Raw genomic sequence first — 19,418 nt, 5'->3', positions numbered from 1 at the left:
AGCAGGTGGAGAGAAAGACAGCTTTTCATCTCTCCCCATTGATTTCTCCAAGGGGAACCACAAAGCGGCTTTGAAGTGCAGGAGGGAGCTTCCAGGGAAGAGGCCAGATAAAACTGAAGGAAGGTGTGGATTTGAAACAGGGTTAATCTCTGACATGGAGGTGTCCATGTTTCTTGGAAAAAAATAAAGAAGGCCTGATTTTATTAGGACCTCAGAGCCTGTAAAGAGGGCACGTTTTAAGTTGGGAAGCTTGGGTTCCGGGTGGTGGTGTTAGTTTGAAAGGACTTAGGTCAAGGATCAGTTTGGCATGCACCCTGCAGCAAGCAAGTGGGGCAGAATCGCAGCCCCACTCAGGAGGCCTTCCCTTGGGTCAGCGCTGCAGAGGACCAAGTACATGGGCTGTCAGAGTAGGTATCTGGGGTGTCTACATTTATTATTTAGAATATATACGGTTGGTCAGACAGTTTGGCTTTACAGCTTGTCAGAACAGCTGTCCTATCTGTATAACTTGTAAGCATGTGCGAAAATATTTTTCCAATTAAGAAATGCTTTCTAAGAGTTCCCGCATGTACCAGGCAATGGGTGGATAATGCCATCACGCACTTCTGGGCCATGAGGATGCCCTGAAAACTGCCCAGGAACAGTGAGGAGAGCAGCAGAGACCAGCAGGGGAATCTATACTCTGTGCAGGTCTTTCTTTCCCTCCAGGCAAGCTCCCCTTTCCCCCTCTGTCCCTTCCTCTGTCTTGGTGGTGAATTGTTTTTGTGAGGGTGGCAGTTTTCACTTTCGTCTAATCACCTTGGGACCCTGAGGAGTTTGAAAGCTCAGGGCTGACTGGAAGCCTGGAGGCCTGGTTCTGCATGGAGGGTTGTAGCTAAGGAGAGATGGTCGGCCACAGTTCCAGAGGGCTTCCGGGTATTTAGTACCCTGAAATGAAAGATCTTGAGAAAGTTCAGCCCTTCTCTCAGGCACGAGAGCTAATCAAACAGCAGCCAGCCAGAAACCCTGGATAAGGGTCCATCTCAATTCCAGCCTCACCCCCAGATATAGGTGAACAGAGCCGCACATGCACCCAAGGGACCATGGCTTCAGGACAGTGAAGCTGAATTGGCACATAATACCGGGGAGTATCACAAGTGTGACGGCCTGGAGCCAAGGCAGTCAGGAGGAGGGTCGGTCACTTTTATATTTTTCTAGTTTCATGTCCTCCTCTAATAGGGCTTCTGTGTCTCTTTCATGTGAGATACATATTCTGACAGGGAAGTCATATCATCTCCAGACTAAGAGGTGTGATAGTAGGGGAGCTCAGAGAGGGGCTGATGGTTGGTAGAATTTTCATGGACTTCAAGCTTTAAATTCTTCAATAATGTCTCATAAAAGTTCTTGACTTATTTTCAACCAAACACTTCACAATGTTTTTGTTAGTGACTTTTAGGATCTTGCTCTGCTGGAGTATATCTTGGGAAACATTCAGGGCAGGTCCTTGAAGTCAATCATGATATGCATAAAGTTAAGGCACTCAGGAATCAGCTCATCACAGCTATCCATAATGAACATATGATGGATATATAGTTTGATGTTGTTTTTTGTTCTCAAAAAGGTCAAAGGGAGCTCAGCAAGGAATGAGGAACAATGCTCTGAACTCCAACCGACATACAGAGAACTGCTTGATTGCCCAGTGGTCTTCCCAATCATTGATGAGGCTCTCATAGAATTCACCACATTCCTCTTGAGTGATGTCATCAGTGTTTCTTGACCAAATAAACATAGTCTTATTAACCTCTGTTTGATCAATGTGTTCTCCTTAATCTTCGTTTTCCTTTTCTTACCTTTGCCACTGCCATCCTCCTCATCAGATCTAACATCTTCAATTTTAGGCTTCTTCACACCATCCTTATCTTCTTTCTCACCTTTCTCTTCCTCTGCCTCAACATCACTGATCCCCTTTTCTTGTTCTTTCTCCAAATAGTGATGGAACAGCTTATGGACAGCGAATGTTTCTTTACTACTTCTTTGGTCCTCCTCTCTTCTAAGTAATCTGGTCTTCTTTGGGGTGAAGGATCACTTTGGTACTCCCAGCCAATGCTGACTATGGTCTGTACAAACTGTGAAGGATCCACCAGCAGAAGATGCCCAGGCACGCTGCACATCATCATTGTGCTCTGTGATCCCAACCACTCTCTCTGTACCACTAGATAGACTGAATAGAATCCAACACCAAACTGCCAATCATGGAGATGCCTACACCAGAATGGAGAGACTCTATGAATGCCTTGTGCCAGACTTTGAAATGGTTCCCAAGTTATGAATGAGGTCAGCCATAGTCATGCCAATCAATGCCTGTGCCCACCAAAGTCAGTGTGCACTCCTAAGGCTCGGGCATGATGTCAAGCTTCAGCTTTAACCCTGTCTAACTCTCAAAGTGAATGCTGTCTAAAGCATCAAACACATTAGAGATCAACTCCCAAAGGAAAATGTCATTGTTTGAAGAGAATGTATTGATGATGAGGAACAGGAGCTCAACAATTTGTGCCTGAAAGGCAGAGGTCTCCACCTCTTCCTCTCCATGGTGCACTTCCATGGGCATCTTCACAGGAAAGCTGATTAGTAGTACAGAGCAGGGTGGACCTGGCCTGCATCTGACCTGTAAGCCAAGTCTAGGCTGCACAGGGCTACTTGGGAGCTTGTTTTCATTTCTGGCAGGAGCATCTGTTTGTCAATCTTAAGTATTAACTACTTATATATTAAAAATGCCACACGATATCTGTGTTTTGAAAAATGGATGGAACTCATATAACTTACCAGGTTGGAGATCATCTGTTCCAACTTACAACATTATCAAAGAGCTGAGTAGAAGCTTACACTTTTACTTTGTAAACTGAGATGCCTCTTTATTCACATGCCATTGGGTTCTAGGTAAGTTTAGAACTATGGGATTTTTTTTTCCTTCCATATACATTTTTAAAAACCTAGAGATTCAGCTCAAGTCTATACTGAGCATCTCTAGTGAGCTGTGGTGCTGGAGCTCATTGTCACTGACCTGAAAGTAGCTCCTATTTTAATATGGAATTCAAATGCGAACAGATAATAGCGAAATGATGTAATGTGTGTTTCTAGAAACATGAATAGAATACCTTGTCAGACTTGAGGCTATTAAAGCAAGGAATAAATCAGAGAGGACAGAAGAGACGCCACTGTTGTTGGATCAGGAAGAATAAATGTGTGTGTGTGTGTGTGTGTGTGTGTGTGTGTGTGTGTGTGTGTGTTGTAAGGGGATTCTGAGTAGAAGAGGCAGAAATGGCTCTAAAGTGACAGAGTAGGGGTCAATAATATACCATAAAGACTCCTATAAAACACAGGTTTAAGAACAGTTGCTAAGGTCAACTTTATTGATATGATCTGCAACAGGTTAGCATGCTGTATTACTTTTTCTGTTTCTGGGGCAAACATGACAGAAACAGCGTAGAATAGGGGGTATTTTTGCTCACACTTTTAGCATACAGAATTTCAAAGAAGGAAAGTAGTGATAACAGAAGCCTGGCCACTTTACATCCTAGTCAGGACACAGGGAGATGAATGACAGAGCTCAGTGTTCTTTTCCTACTTTGTTCCATCCTGAACTGCAGCTACTGAAATAGGACCACTCATAGTTAGGGTGGGGCATCCCACTTCAATTAGCCCAATACGGAAACTCCTTCACAGACACGCCTAGAGGAGTGTCTCCTAGGTGAGAGTAGAGCCTGTCAAGTTGACAATATTAGACACTCTGAATGTTACGTTAGAACATTTCCCTTACAATGCTCATGTCTTCGTCCTCTCCCATTTGTCACTCTGCTCAGTCAAACCTTGGCCACTCTGTTCCCCCTTCTCTGCTCTATCAGTAAGAGAAAGTTAAGATCTGGTGCAATTCTTCTGAGGTGATTTTCAGTGCTGCATTCTTACTATGGAGACAGTTAAACCACCAAAGACCGAGGAAAACCAGGGGCACTGACAAGGTTCATGTTGATCTAAAATGGTGTTGGACAATGGTAGTCATTTTTTTCCAAGTCTGCTTGTTTTTCTTTACAAATTATGTAAGGATCACAAAATGATAGTTATTGGTCACATTAGTATCTTACATAATAGATAATTCAAAAGATGTTTGATGAATAACCAAGTATAATTTAATTGACCTGGATATCTTCATGTAAAAGTCTCTGTCTTACTCCAAGCACGAAACTGAAATCAAAGACCAAGTAGAGGTTATTGGAAAATGGCTGCAAATAAATACAGTATTTTGGTTTGGGGTCATGAAAATGTTCTGGAATCAAATACTAGAGGTAACTACAGTACAATGTTACGAATTAATAAATGACTGATTCACTTATAATAAAAAGGTAAATTTTATAGTTTGCAAAGTATATTTTTACATAGACGCAAGCTGAGGAGATGGCTCAGTGGGTAGAGCACTTGCCTTTCAAGTATGAAGACCTGAGTTCAGATGCCCAGAACCCAATAAGTAGTTGGGCGTGGTGGTGATGTGTGTAGTCCTAGTGCTGGAGGTTGAATACAGCAGGACCTCAGGTCCTGCTGGCCTATTGGTAAGTTAATTAGCATTCTAGTCTACATCCCACATCAAAAATACCAAAGAAAGTTGGAGAATGAGTAGATGACACCATATGCACAGGTACCTGAACCCACACGTCCGTACTCACAAAATTAAAAACAGATGCAAACAAAATAAAGACAGCAACAGCAGCAGGAAATCACGGCTTAGGGCCTGAAGTTACTGTTCAGAGTAGACAGCCTTCACACTGACGGAGTGACCACTTTTGAAACAACACTGCAAATAGTCAAAGGACATATTTCACTTATTATATACGTTGCCATTTCAGAAATCTGAAAAAAGTTCCTCTTACAAATGATGAAATGCCTTAGTTTTTCTGTTTTCATATTTGTGGTATCATACAATTGTGGATTTTTAGATTCTATAGAGCTTGAACATGTTTTCTTCTCCTCACACTGTAGACGGCTTTCGGAGCTGGGGAGATGGCTTTCAGCCAGGGCCTGCAACCTCAGCTTCCCTCACCATTCCCTGGGTGCCATCATGTGTGTCCAGGCCTGCCACCATTCTGGCTGTGGAGGGAGAATGCCAGCATCAGCCCATGTCTTTGAAGGGAAGGGAAATAACTCTTCCCTTCCCTGTTGACGTTTCTTCCTTATTTCTCTGCCTTCTTTCTGTCTCTCCTTCCCTCTTTCATTTCGTTCTTCTAGACTGCAGATATAATGATGGGAGCTGAGGAGCCAGGTTTTTTTAATTGAAAATAATTTTTCTTCAATTCATTCTGATCACAGTTTCCTCTACCTTATTGTCTCCCATTTGCCACCCTTCCAACTCTATGCCTTCTTTTTCATTATTTAGAAAACAAATCAGAATAAAACAAAACAAACAAAAATAGCACAAAGAAATACACATATATACACATACACACAAACAAAACCAATAAAAACACAAAATCAGAGATAATACCATATAAAAAATAAAGGAAAAAAAATGCCCAAACAAAGCAGTATCAGATAAAAAAATCTAAAACTACACTTGAGTTCATATTTGCTGGTCATCTACTGCGGGCATGGAGTCTGACTCTAAGTGTGGTTTGTATCCACAGTGAGACTCCTTTGGAGAAACTATTTGTTTCTTTGAGAGTGGTTATCAACGGGAGATAGCGTCTCAGTGAGGGGCAGGGCTTGTGTCCATTTCCCCCTCTCAGCACCGGGAGACCACCTGGCTTAGACCTGTGTATGTTGCCCCAGTCTAAGGAGCTGTTTTTATTCACAAGAAGAGAACTCCTCTGTAGTAAAGCAGTAGGAGATATCAGCTCTGTACCATTATGTGGGTAAGGAAGCAGTCTCTGTCCATGAAGACTTGAGTGTGCTAGATCAGAAAAGCTGTTTGAGTCATTCTTTCAATTTCCTGCTATAGGATGTGGACAAATATGCTATCAAATATGGCCAGACTCTGAAATTCCACTCTCTGAGAATCTGCTACCACTTTTCACAATGGACTAAACACACGTGCACCACACAGACAGACAGACAGACAGACAGACACAACCCTTGTTTGTGAGTTACCAAATACATCTACTGTGACTAGCTTTCTAATTTTTGCTGTCAAGAGGTGGTGAATACATCAAATTCTCTGCACACCTTTGTTAGGACAGTCTGCTCAGGGCAGTGGACGGCAGCTCTCTCAGTTCATCTTGGACTCTTGATAGTGCTCAATCTGCCCTGTTAGCTGAATTCCTCTGGCTGTATGTGGCAGTGTGGAAATACTTCATGATCAGATTTCACTACTGAAATTCTTTCAGCAATACATGTATAATCAAATTTCTTGCCTAGATAGGTGACCATTTGAGTCACGATTTATAAAAGTAAATGAGAAAATGTCACAATGCAGTGGTCTGGGTGTCCACTTGTGTCCCAGTTAGATGGGCTGTGAGGGGTGATGGCACTCTGTCTTGTCAGCCAGGCACTCAGTCCTTCATATCTGAGGAGAGGGGACCGTGAGGAGGCCCGTTGGCTTGATCTTGTTAATGCCGCCATCTAGAATGCAGACTCTTGGATATTTCATCTTCACAAGGTGAGCTGCAAACTGCAAAGAGAGGACAGTGTTACAGGAATCATGCAGAGAATTTCTTTAACAACCTGGGTGTATCAGGCTGGGAGAGACAAAGGTGTTTTTATAGCACTAGTTCATGGTCGTCACCTTTGCATAGCTCATTCATTTGTCTTTTAGTATAAATTAAATCAGGTATTTATTTCTTTCAAAACAGCTATGGGGTAAACATGTCTCTTTGTTCTCTTATGTGCTTTAGAAAGCATCCACTGTAAACCATTGCAGCAGAGTTGAAAGGTTGGAGAGAATACACTCTTTCTAGTTGGTTAGCCTCTCTTTCAGAGCCTTACTGCTACTCCTTTCTGGTGTTACTCTGTAACCTTCCATGATAGCTAAAGCACTCCCAAATCTATTTTGAAGTTTTGATTTTATGGTAAAATAAAAATCATCACAACAATTCTGTGTCGAATGTCTCAGGGCCACATTCTAGTTACAGCATGTTTTTGAAGCAACGAAGTTAACATTTTGAGGTCAACAGGAAATACCTAAGGACTCATCCAGGAGATCTTCCAGATGCCCGACACACAGGACTCTGTAAAAGCCATGGAGATACAGACAGATTTCTGCCAGACTTGGCCTCTCCAGGACTCCTGACTGCCTTTTCCTGTGTTCCTAAGCAAGGATGGCTTGTTTATGAAATTCTTTGCTGTAAGGAAAGCTTCTTATGGGTATTTGAAGTTTATTAGTTAGGTCTTGGCACAGTGGTCTACCCCTAGGAAATAAAAGAGCCAGCTGAGGGTAAGTTCAAGGGGCCTCAGTCCCAGAGACTGTATTCTATTGACCTGGGGCTCAAAGATATATACCTTAAAAGATACCTCTTCTATGGTGCATAAAATAAACAGATGAGTGTAAAAGATGTATAAAAACCTTCAAGCCCCCCTAAATGAGTGTAAGGCAGGTAGTCCAGGGACAACTGTACAAAAGAGTGTCTTAGACAAAAGGATAAAGGTGGCAGTGTGTAGGCAGAGTATATACTGCCGGACTATGATTGCACATTTCCTCACAGAAAAAGAGAGGACAGATAAATGGATGACAATACTGCTGGCCATGCTTCTTTCTCCCCAAGACTCAAGTGGTCATTTATAGTTCAAATCCGGATGGGGATCTCTAGTTATAAGCAATGCTGGAGAAACTGTGCTACTGCATGTTGAAAGGTGTCATGCACGCAGGCCACATGGGCTCATCTTCTCCCTGCCCTGCTTGCTCACTAGTCTTTGAAGCCTGGTCCTCAAGAAGACCAGGCACCAGAGTCATCCATCTGAATGCACAGGTAGCACTGTCCCATACCATATGATTACTGACACAGTTGCATTTCCCACACACAGCAGTACAATTACTATGGAGGTTGGAAATCCTAGATAACATAGCATTACCGAAAGGGCCTGGTGGGTAAGCCCTCAGCTTTCAGCACTTAAGAACACCCTGGAAGTAAGAAAATGAGTAGAGGAGGACTATTGCACTCTTGACTCATCTCTTAAACTAACGCTGTAAAGCTGGCAAGAGTCTGTTGTAGATAGAGTGGACGGAACACAGGGTTTGGTAAAGCTGGAAATTGGGATGGCAAAATAGGCAGAGGGGCAATCTCCAACAATCAGGTTGTTGCTATGTGGGTGGTCTAAAAAGGGAAGCAGAGTGGGAGCACCAGGAGACAGAGCAGTTCAGATTGCCTGGACAGGATGCAAGCTGCATTTCAGTGGAGAAAAAATAAGCAACTGTTGGATTTCTAGGTAAGTTTGGGAGTTCTGTTCTGATTGTGCTTCCACTCCAATCTTCTCCTTTGCCATCTGCTCATTTACTTGTTCATTTATGAACATTTCCCTGAGTATCTAGTCAGCACCCCACTGTTCTAGGTTTGGGGCGTTTATGAATGGAGGAAGTGGTAACTAAACAATTAAGGGAACACAGTATGGGACTACAAAGGCGGTTGGTTAGGCACTTAAGAGTCTCTGAATTTAACGGGTGTGGAGGAAGCTGTCTTATCCCCCTTCCCACTCCATTACTCCTCCATTACTGCTCCTGAAGTGAGTAGGAATTCTAATTTGATGGTGAAAGTTGCTACAGTATTTTGGTGATTGCTTGAGGTTAGAGAGAAAAGAAATGGCCTTGAATAGGGTGTGGCTCTCAGTGTGATGCAAAGTCAAAAAACCAGATCTGCAGTGGGACAGGGAGAAGCCCATGCAGGTAAATGACTCTCTCCTCCCCTCTTCTTGGGGCAGACCTTCAGTAGCATCAGCGAATGCTGGAGGGACTGGGCACTGGAGGGAAGGTGCAGAGACTGTGGTCCACAGAACAACACAGCTGGACACACTGCGCCTACCCCTGATGGAAGTTTGGGTGCTCCAGTGGGTGGGGATGATGACAGCACAACTATTTGGGTGTCGTCAGTAAGTAGTGTATCTAGGTCCATGCCAGCCTAGTGATGAGTTTCTGAGGCTGAACTCCAACAGCAGTTGTTTGCTTAGAGCCTACCCTGGATGATACCAATGACAGTCAGCATTGGAAAACCAATACTGAACAATGAGATTCATTGAGGTTGGTCAGTCTGGGACCCAAAAGCCCTAATACTCAGAGTGCAGTCTTAGGTGGGAAGAATGTTGTGGCTGTACAGCCAAGGTCTATAAGCAAAGTCAGATCTGGACATGCAGGGAGGTTTAGAGACTTTTGGACTGCATGCATGAAGGTCTTGTGTTTTTATCCTAACTTGTCGGTACTCACGGGTACTGGTGTGCATTTCTAGAGTTTGGGTAAGCACAGTGTGTGCACGTGACAGGCTTTTGTGCGTGCCATTCCATTTTGTTCTTCTTTATCTTGCATCTTAGCTTGGACTCAGAGATAGGAATGTTTGTCCAAAGGAAATCAAGTTCTATGTAGCAGGAAAATGAGTGAAATGGAATTTTTGAGTAGCCACAGAGTATTTGAGGTTAAGTCAGACCAGGGCACGATAAGCTGAGGACAGATAAGGTACAAGGGAAGCACTGGATGGGATCCTCTGAAAGCTAAATGGCCAACAAATGAAAGGAGGAAGCAAACAAAAGCCCAGCTCTGGCAAGATATAGGTGAGGACAGACAGGACAGCTACTCAAAACCTGAGAAGCCTTGTCTTAGCCACTTGACCTGTCCCTTCCTAACCTCCCCAACTTCTGGATAGGCATGGTACTGAGCAAGGGAACTGTAAAGAATAGAGTTATGAGGAGCTGTGCTTATTTGAGTGGAGGCTGAAGCTGTGTTAGCCTTATGAGTCCTCTTGGCACTCCAGAATGCTGAAAATATGACACACATTCAGTATTGTGATATGAAGTCATGGTACATTGGTAATGCATGTGAATTATTTAGCCAATTTTGAAGAATTTGGAAAGATCCTAAGTCATACAAGACTGAGATAAGAAAATGATTCCTCTGTGTCAGTCGTGGTATCGGCTAGAGATAAATTTTTAGCAATGTATTGTGATCATGAATTCACCTATGAGTCTGATGGGACTGAGACGCGCCTAGGTTAAGCACACTTCTGGGTGTGTCCATGGCGGTGCTGCCGTGGTTGACTGAGAAGTGTGGACTGGCCCTGAAAGTGGCCAGTAGTATCCTCAGACTGAGAGGATACAGGAGTAAAAGAAAAGGAGGATCCTTCTCTTTGCTCCCTGGGCTCTATGCTGAGAGTGGCTCTGCTCAGTCAGTGCCCTTATGATGGCCACTTCTAAATCTATGAGCCCAGATAAGGAATTCAGCCTTTTTCTCAGTCTTTATCACAGCAACACCAATTCTGACTAGCACATGCTGTCTTGCCTGGATCATGAAGACATTTCTGGAACAGATTCTGAAGGTCTTGGTCAGTAAAACTGGACATCATATGAACCACAATGAGAAGCATATGAGATCTGATAAGGGTCAGAGCAAGACACTGGAACGGTGTATCAAATATATCAAATATGGCACTGATGCTTCCCATCACCACATGGCCCCTGTAACTCTGGCACCACCCTTCAGTCACATCCTTACTGTGCTCTTCCCGTAACTGAGGTAAGTGTTCCGCCCCTGTTAGTTTTGTATGCATGTGTTTCATTTTACTACTGGAGTTTACTTGTACTTTATAAAATGTGATGTGAGTTCTCACAGAAATGATGTCAGTGACAACTAGGAAGTGGCTACTTTTTCTTCCTTTGAAATTCACTCAGCGATGAAAGCAGCGGTTGCAAAGCCAGGCAGGGCAGGCCGTGGTCTGGTAGTCACATCACACCATACGGGAAGTTGTGGGAACACAGGACATGGTAGGGAACCCCAGGAGTGGTACTTCTGCTGCTATAACAGAGTATCACAGGTGAGGTACTTTGTGATGAAAGATTATTTTAAACTGTTCTGGAATAGAGGAAGTTCAATTCTGAGAAGTTACATCAGGTGAGAACTTCTTGTATATCTTAACATGGCAGAAAGTCAAACTTCCCTTCTGTCAGGAGCCTTCTGCCATGATAACCAACCCAATAGTAGTGTGCTTTCTCATGACAGTAGTATGCTAGATATAATCTTAAACGGTCTACATGTCATGCTAGTAACAAGTGAATTTCTACATAAGTTTTGGCAAGGACGTTGAAACCACAGTTAATGAAATATTCTAATTCTTCATTTAAAAAGATGAGAGTTTATAAGAAAACTTATTACATAAGTTTATAGACAGCTCTTCTAACAGTGTCTATGAGATCCAAAACCCTTAATATGGCATACATTACAGCTCCAACATACTTTGAAGCATTGTTTCTAGCTTTGAACAATCTACTTTTGGGATCAGAAAATCTGATAGTACTGAGAATCTATCTCAAAGAGTTTTTAACAGTTTGTATTACATAGTTTGTATTACATTATATAGTCACAGTTACATGAATAATACAGTGAATTAAATCTAAATATTTCTGTATTTCAACTTTCTGTTGCTACATTAACTTCATTTCTTCTCATTGTTTCTCTTTTTCTTTTTATTAAGAAACATGTAAACACGTGAGAACAGACAAGAATGGTAAAATGAACCCCAGCTCAGCTTAATGAACACAATTTACACTGATTTATTTCATTATTGCTCCTGTATAATATTGTCACCCTTTTATCTCTTTGGTGCAAATTCTGGACACTGTACTATTTAACACATAAATTATTTAAAAATAAAAAGGTGTAAAAGTATCTAATGCCAGTAGTATTGCACATAAAAACTATCAATGGCCCGGTTTGGAGGCTCAACCCTGGAAAGTACAGCTGGAGACTGAGGCCAGCTTGTCTGTTTGGGCTGCAGACAGGTTTACTTCAAAAATAAAGACAGCCTCCCCACCAGTCTGCCTTAGACTACAGCCATTTAGTTCTTCACTGTCTTTTTGCTTCTACCTCTGCCTCTCACAGTCTAATCTCCACACAATGTGAGCAAGCCTCTTTTACAAGATTGCTTCCGTTACTCTGGTCTATAGGAATTCTGGAACCAAATAGTTTCCTTCCTCTTCCCTTTCCTTATTTACTTTTCTAAATGAAAGACTTTATATTTCCAACACATACAGTTCAGATTTAAGGAACGGACAGATGAGATATAAGATAGTGCTTGGTAAACACCAGGATGCACCCATGATCTAGGCCCACAGCCACGAGTCTAATAGTTACTAGGTCATATACCCTTTTGCCAATCACGGGATAACTGTATTTTGCTCAGAGATGGCATATATGTATAAATATTTTTGCATATCAAATATTACATTAAATTAAATATTACATATTAAAATATTTAAGTCCCACCAGTCTTCTCTGTAGAGCAAAAATTTAAAAAGTAAATATGATAGTGAAGTTATTTGAAATAGTTCTTATTTCTAAGAAAATGTACATTGGCTTGTGTTACAGAACAGTGTTTCTGATAAAATTCCACCATCTAATAACACTGTGTCAAGAGGCCCAAGGAGTCTTCTGGTATATTTCCCTTTGATCTGTATATTTGGGAAGTGAATTTCAGCAATAGTCATTTTTCATCTTTTGTTTATACTAGGCAACTGACAACAGTAAGCCCACATTGTGCCAGCCCTGGTGCTATCACATGGTGTCAACTATGCATAGAATGTATATGATAAAAACTCAGATTCAAAACATTTAGGGCTGTGATGGATCACAGCCAAGTTCCAACCTGTGCAGGTCAGGCGAGATCCTGTGCTTGGTTCTTGTTCAGCCGCACACATTCCTGTGCCTAGGAGTAATTAAGTAGTGGGAGGGAGGGGTGGGCAGATAGAATAACACATACTGGGACAAGAGAACTTCTCTTCTTAGCAGGGTATGCACGTAAGTGCCCAGAGGATGACTTGGCATTTGTTATGGAAAATGGCTATGAGCTGGCTCTAGAGCTAACCACGCCTTAAAGAGAACACTTCTAGTAAACATGGTAAGTAAACAGTCAAAGTCTACACTAGTGGGTTAGGGTCTCCTTCACTACACTCCGACACAGAAGATGATGACACATCGCTCCATAAAGCTTTGAGGAGAGGAGAACCTATGAGGATACGTTTCTTCTGAAGAGCTACAGTTTTCAGTTCCGAGGCCTATCACAGTAAGCCACTGCCCACCAATCAGTGAACCAGAATTATACAAGAGTTGTCACTGTTAACTTTTATATCATACACTGTTCAAGCTGCAATACTTAAAACTTTTCTTCTCATATGATGTAGCTCCACAGACTGAAATGTTCAGTGACAAGAATGGCATGGAAAAAATGAGGGAGACGTCCAAGGCTGACCACAGTTAGTGCAAACAGGCTGAAAAGGTAGGACGGGATAACCTGAAACTGACAAAGAAGGCAATGATAGAGACATGTATTCCACTTTCTAAAGATAAAAGACTGCATAGAGATTACCTTAAAAAGCACGAATCTGAAGAACTACCTAGTGATTACCTTGAATTACCCTGGTTTCTATAGGGACAGCCTGTATGCTCAATTGGTTTGAGCGTTTTAGGAATCAGTTACTCTCTTGAGCACGCGGGTGGAATAGGATAATCTCCTCCAGACTAGCAGGAGGAGCCGGAGCAAAGAGGAGACAACACTAACAAGAGAAGAGGGCGATGGTCGGGTCTGTCTTGTTCTTATTAAGTTCACATTTTGATAGCCACAGTGCTAACATTCTGAGGCAATGCTTAGGGTAGGTGATAGCAGTCTGAGGGTAGAACCTGTATAAATGAGCTGTCTGCCTGCCCAGCCCACCCATCTGTTACCTCCCTCAACCCCACCCTAGAAACACCACAGAGCCTCGTGCACACTAGGCGAGGGGACTGCCACTAAGCTGCACCCTAGCCTTGGTGCCCTTATGCCCCAATAGACTCTGGAGGGTTTCCTTACCTCTTTGCCATGGGAAGACACAGCAAAAAGATGACTATGAACTAGTAAGCAGGTCCTCAGTAGACACTGAATCCACAGGATCTTGGACTTTTTAGCTTTGGGAACCTTAAATTTGGCAAGCAAAACCTGAACTAAGAAAGTCCATCAATTTCAATCCCTCTCTCTGCATGTGTGTGTGCGTGCGTGTGTCCATCTGTCTGTCTGTCTCCAAGGTTTTTCTGCATAGCCCTGGCTGTTTTGGAACTCTGTGTAGACCAGGTTGGCCTTAAACTCACAAGAAATCTGCCTGCCTCTGCTTGCCTCTGCCTGCCAGTCCTGTGATTAAAGGCATGTGCCCTCACCACCTGGTGAAAATCTCGATTTTTAAAGCCCTCTAGTTATAATGGACTGAGTACAATCATCTGACTTTTTCCTTGTTTACTACTTTAGCTGCCAGCATGAACCTGGGAGATCGAAGGCCTAAACATGAGGTAGACTAAAGTCCTATACAATAACCAACTTTATTCAGAGCACCAGACAATTTATACTCTGAGGGTTAAGAGTCACCTGAATGAAGTGTACAATTAGACACACTGCACATAGCAATAGTTTTCCATAGAGCATATGAGTAACAGCTGAAGTAAACTCACTCCTCTCCACTATACCTGTGAGCAGCAGGAAAACACGCTCCAGGAACGATTCCCTGTGCCCTAAAGTAGCTGAGGTCATGAGACTCTTGTTTTCTCACAAGCAAAACTCTCCATGACTCTGTCCTTGGGCTGTGTTCAGACGTTTTCTTAAAGTAGAATAATTCTGCTCCTAGCTAAACAGTGATATTTCCTTATCTTTCCTGTTTCTCTATTTTCTTAAGGACATACTGAGTAGAATCCACATGGAGATTTAATCTTCTGGCAGCTATGCAGCCTGAGACTCATGACCATTCCAAGGTGTTATACTGAGTGGTCCTCCTCCCTAAGCAACAGTTTCTAGGAAAGATGGATTCACTATGGGGCTTGTCAAGAGATTTATAACACTTTAGTTGAGAGTAGGGCAGTGGGAGTAAATGTTTGTTATGGGTACTGAGAAACACATTTCCTTTTAGTGTCTAAAGTAAAAAAAAGATTCCTCTGAGCAATCTTGTTAAGGATGTAAGACTTTTCTTTTAAAACACTTGGTCAGTTACAGCATGGCACAGGTGACAGACTGTTCACTATCGCTGTATCAGGTTACACTAGTCTGGGACTAATTCAACACTTTGAGTTTTGCAGGACATATCTTTATGCTTTCTAAAACAAATTTCATTTAATTTTATTGTGTGTGTATCTTAGTGTGTATACGTGTGGTTGTGTGTGTGCATGTGTATGTACACGAATCAGGCTTTCAGGCTTTTTTATGTCTAGGAAATTGGGACTGCCATTTAGCAACCGAAGATAGTTTTTCCTGTGAGTTTTGGAAAATATTATCCCTTCAGTGACACAAAAGTGTAAATATAATACCTAATACCTGAGTTGATCTTAAACCTGTTGATACAAGATCATCCTAATCTTATAATTTTGACCAATATAGATGCACTCTACACTGAATACATTTGGTCATCTTATAGCAGTGGCTCTCAACCTTCCCAATGTTGTAACCCTGTGATACAGCTCCTCATATTGTGATGACCCCCAACTATAACATTATTTTCATTCCTACTTCATAACTACAATTTTGCTACTCATATAAATAGTAATGCAAATATTTTTTGAGACATATGTTTGTCAAACTTCTATTGTAATCCACAGGTTGAAAACAAGTTATAGTGGGCTGGAGAGATGGCTCAGTGGTTAAGAGCACTGACTGCTCTTCAGAGGTCCTGAGTTAAAATCCCAGCAACCACATCGTGACTCACCACCAACGGTAATGAGATCTGTTGCTTTCTTTGGTGTATCTGAAAACAGCCTCATTGTATATAATAAATAAATCTTTAAAAAAAAGAAAACAAGTTATAGTAATATCTATACATCCACACTTACATTACAAGATAAGTTCTAGTTTGTGTGTCAGACGGGTGGTTTGATGGTGTCATATTCTGCATGTGTCTCACTTATTCTTCCTTAGATACTTAAAATATTGTGCTACCTGTTAAATTTGACTCAGTGACCTATATTCCTTCTGCATGGAAGGTCTGTTTCACACTGCTTTGATTTTTGAAGGCTGGCAGTATGTTCTGAAGGTAGGAAATGTGCATCTCTTGACTCTGTATGGTTTTCCTAGATTGTTTTGGCTATTCTGGTATTTAAACATTCCATACGAATTATAGGATGATTTTTTTTCTACTTCTACAAAACATGCCAGTAGAATCATGGTTTCATTGTCCTAGCCTTTTTGTCAAAGCAATACTAGATCTCAGACCACGAACAGTAGACCTTTCATTTACTTAGATCACGATTTCATTTCAGCAGAACTTTGTAGTTGCAATGTACAATTTTCACTGTTTCTCAAGTCATTAATTCCTAATCATTGTTTTTCAGACTATATATTTTAAATGAGTTTGAATCCATATATAAAAACAAAGCCTGAACATTCTAATAAGTAGTACTTAAACATCTGTAAAGATTGTGTAGTGTTTAGATCTGATTATAATACCTATTTCATTACATATTTATTATCTCTTTATGATAGAAAGCTTAAAATCCTTTCTTCTAGCATTTGGACTGCATATAAGGCTACCTCCGTCCACCATGCTGTGCAGCTGCATGCTTCCCCTTGATGTCCACCTGCAAGTGCATTCGCTTCAACCTCGGGCAACCACGAGTCAACTTTCTGCTTCACGAAGCCCACGGTTTAGATTCCAGTATGAGGGAGATCACAATATTTGGTTTTCTGTGCCTAGCACATTACTCCTAACACAATGATCTCCAGTTCAACCACCTTGTCTGCAAAGGCAGGATGTCACTGTCCTTGTGGCTAAATCTACAGCAGGTATTCAGCACATATGGTTCACCCAATCATCAGCTGGAGGACATTCAGGCAGTTTCTACCTCTTGACTATAACGAACAGAGATGTGTTCCCTTGGCAAATTGATTTCATTTGTTTTTTGATGTGCACATGTGAGTGGAGGGCATTATTTGACAGAGGATGTCTTCCTCAGACACCCTTTGACTTATTTTTTGAGACAGGGTCTCTCATTGAACCTGGAGAACACTGATTTAGGTAGAATGTCTGGTAAGTAAGCAAGAAGCAGATTGTCCCATGTCTGAATCACTAGTGCTGGGTATCTAGCTTTCTTTACATATAATCTATGGGAAACTGAACTCAGGTCCTCAGACTTTAGTAGCAGTTACTTACCAACTGGGGTATCTCCCCAGCCCCGATTTCATTTCTTTGGCTACAATATCTGCAAACAGAGATTGCACTCTTGATTTCTATGTCATATTATTTGCTATTGACAAACGGCATAAACTACTGATTTTGTGTCTGTAACTGATGATTTCATTAGTCGAGCTACTTTTCTTTTGTGGTTTGGGTGTTTTCTGTACAAATCATGTCAATGTTAAGCAGTGATAATTTGATTTCTTTCTTTTCTCATTTGGACACTTCAAGCATAAGGTTGACTAAACCTGGGCGATGTGGTCTTGTGCCAGGTCTTAGGAGAAAGCTCTGAGCTGTGTACTGCTTAATATAATGCTATCTGGCTTCTTATAGTCTTTATTATTTTTATATCTAGTTTGCTTAGCACCTTTATCATACACAAGAATGCTGCTGTTGTCAAAGCTCCCTTTTTAGCAGCAGGTGAGATAATCTTGGTTCTGCACTGCCCTCCCATCTTGTGCTTTATCATATTTGCTGATTTTCACACACTCAACCATTCTTGCATCAATTCAGTGTTCACTTAGTCCTAAATGCTTCGGCATATCATATTTCCATGCTCATTTAGTTCAAGAATTTAAAAATTTCTTAACTAATGATCATTAATCTATTGGTTATTCAAAAATAAGTTAACTCATAGGCATTTGCAGTTTAATATTAATTTTACTGTTTGAACTGTTAAAATATGTGATATTTCAGTTTTTAAAATTTTGTTGAGAATTCGTTGCTTATTACACACTGTATGTTGGAGAATGTCCTACGTTAGGGAAGGAGGGTGTATATTGGGCGGCTGTTTGATGAACTGTTCTGCAAACTCGTAAGTCAATCTGTCTAGGGTATAATTTAATTCCACTGTTTGTTTCTTTACATTGCTTTGTACTCTGACACTGGGGACCACACGCACACACGCACACACACACATGCACACACGCTTGTCGTTTGTGTTTACTTGGTCCTTTGTCATCTAGTGACAGCGCTTGTTTCCTTAGACTCACCTGTGGAGCGATGGTTTGCCTCATCAGTCTATGGCCACACCACCCTGCGCACAGAGCATTGTCTGAGCTCAGAAGCTGGGCAGGGCCAGGCTTGTCAGTACCGGTTTTGTTGCTATGCTCCTAAACTCAAACTCTAGATCTTCTACAAAACTCATACAGAAATGTAGTGAGCACTATTATTCAGTTCCTCAAGAACTTTACAGATCTTGTTAAACCTTTACATTAGTGCTGAGGTTCAAACTGTCATATTCACTTTGTAATTGAACAAATGGTGAGTTGAAGAGGTAAATACTTATCCACATTAACACAGCTCGTAAGGAAGTCGGCATAGCATCAAAGTAGGCTTTCAAATTCACATATTTTAAATTCTGTCCTTCGACAGACAGTTCGGGTTCTAACCTGTTCTCAGCATAAACTGAGGTAGAGACGGTTACAGAGGGATAGGGGATAGGAGATCTGTCACTGGTGCTGACCAAGGCTGGCAGAAGGAAATCTGTTCCCACTCCTGATGACAAAGGACCCAGGGGCTCATATGAGAATCGTGGTTAGAAGTCTTCCGGTAGACAATTACTACTTTCAGAAGAGAAACACAAGACTGTTTTTCAGACACATTTAGGAGGACAAATATCCTGCTCTTTAACACGTAACTTCTCAGAGCTTCTCACTGGATGAACAAGTAGGGGTTAGAACCCACAGGCATCCTTTGTGGGCTGGAAGGAAGTGTGAAGAAGGGTGGAGAATGGATCTGCAATGGGCAGTGGAAGGAGGAGAAGATATTCGGCACAAACACAAACACACAGTGGAATTCCAACACATGAAATTGATAAGCATTTAATTCAGCGGCTATGAGGGGAGCATCTATACTGCTTGACAGCAGAGGGAAATATGAAACAGTACAAATAAGGATCTGAAGTTGTCTTTGACCTTTGATGAGAAACATTATTAAAGATAAATATTTATCCCAATTTAAAACTATCACAGATAGGCTACTAGTTACTGGATAGAAGCATTAATAATATGCATATAATTTGTTTAATCAATCATTGTTGTCTATAAATGACACAGCAAAAAGGATGTAAAAAGAAGTTAACTGTACCT

General features: G+C 41.5%; 1 protein-coding gene across 3 annotated transcripts in view; it reads right to left on the bottom strand.

Moving 5' to 3' along the window:
• Positions 1 to 3,360: 3,360 nt before the first annotated feature.
• The window catches only part of Tbck (TBC1 domain containing kinase), a 172,340-nt gene continuing 156,282 nt past the window's right edge, over positions 3,361 to 19,418 (bottom strand). For all 3 annotated transcript variants that reach the window (NM_001415033.1, XM_063281663.1, XM_039102098.2), the window contains one exon: positions 3,361 to 6,631. In NM_001415033.1, the coding sequence (NP_001401962.1) occupies positions 6,521 to 6,631 (111 nt within the window). In that variant the 3' untranslated portion in view covers positions 3,361 to 6,520. The remainder of the gene's footprint in view (positions 6,632 to 19,418) is intronic.

The sequence above is a fragment of the Rattus norvegicus genome, chromosome 2, assembly GCF_036323735.1.
Source record: "Rattus norvegicus strain BN/NHsdMcwi chromosome 2, GRCr8, whole genome shotgun sequence".
In the NCBI taxonomy this organism is placed as follows: Eukaryota; Metazoa; Chordata; class Mammalia; order Rodentia; family Muridae; genus Rattus; species Rattus norvegicus.
This window is presented reverse-complemented; position numbering and strand designations above follow the sequence as displayed.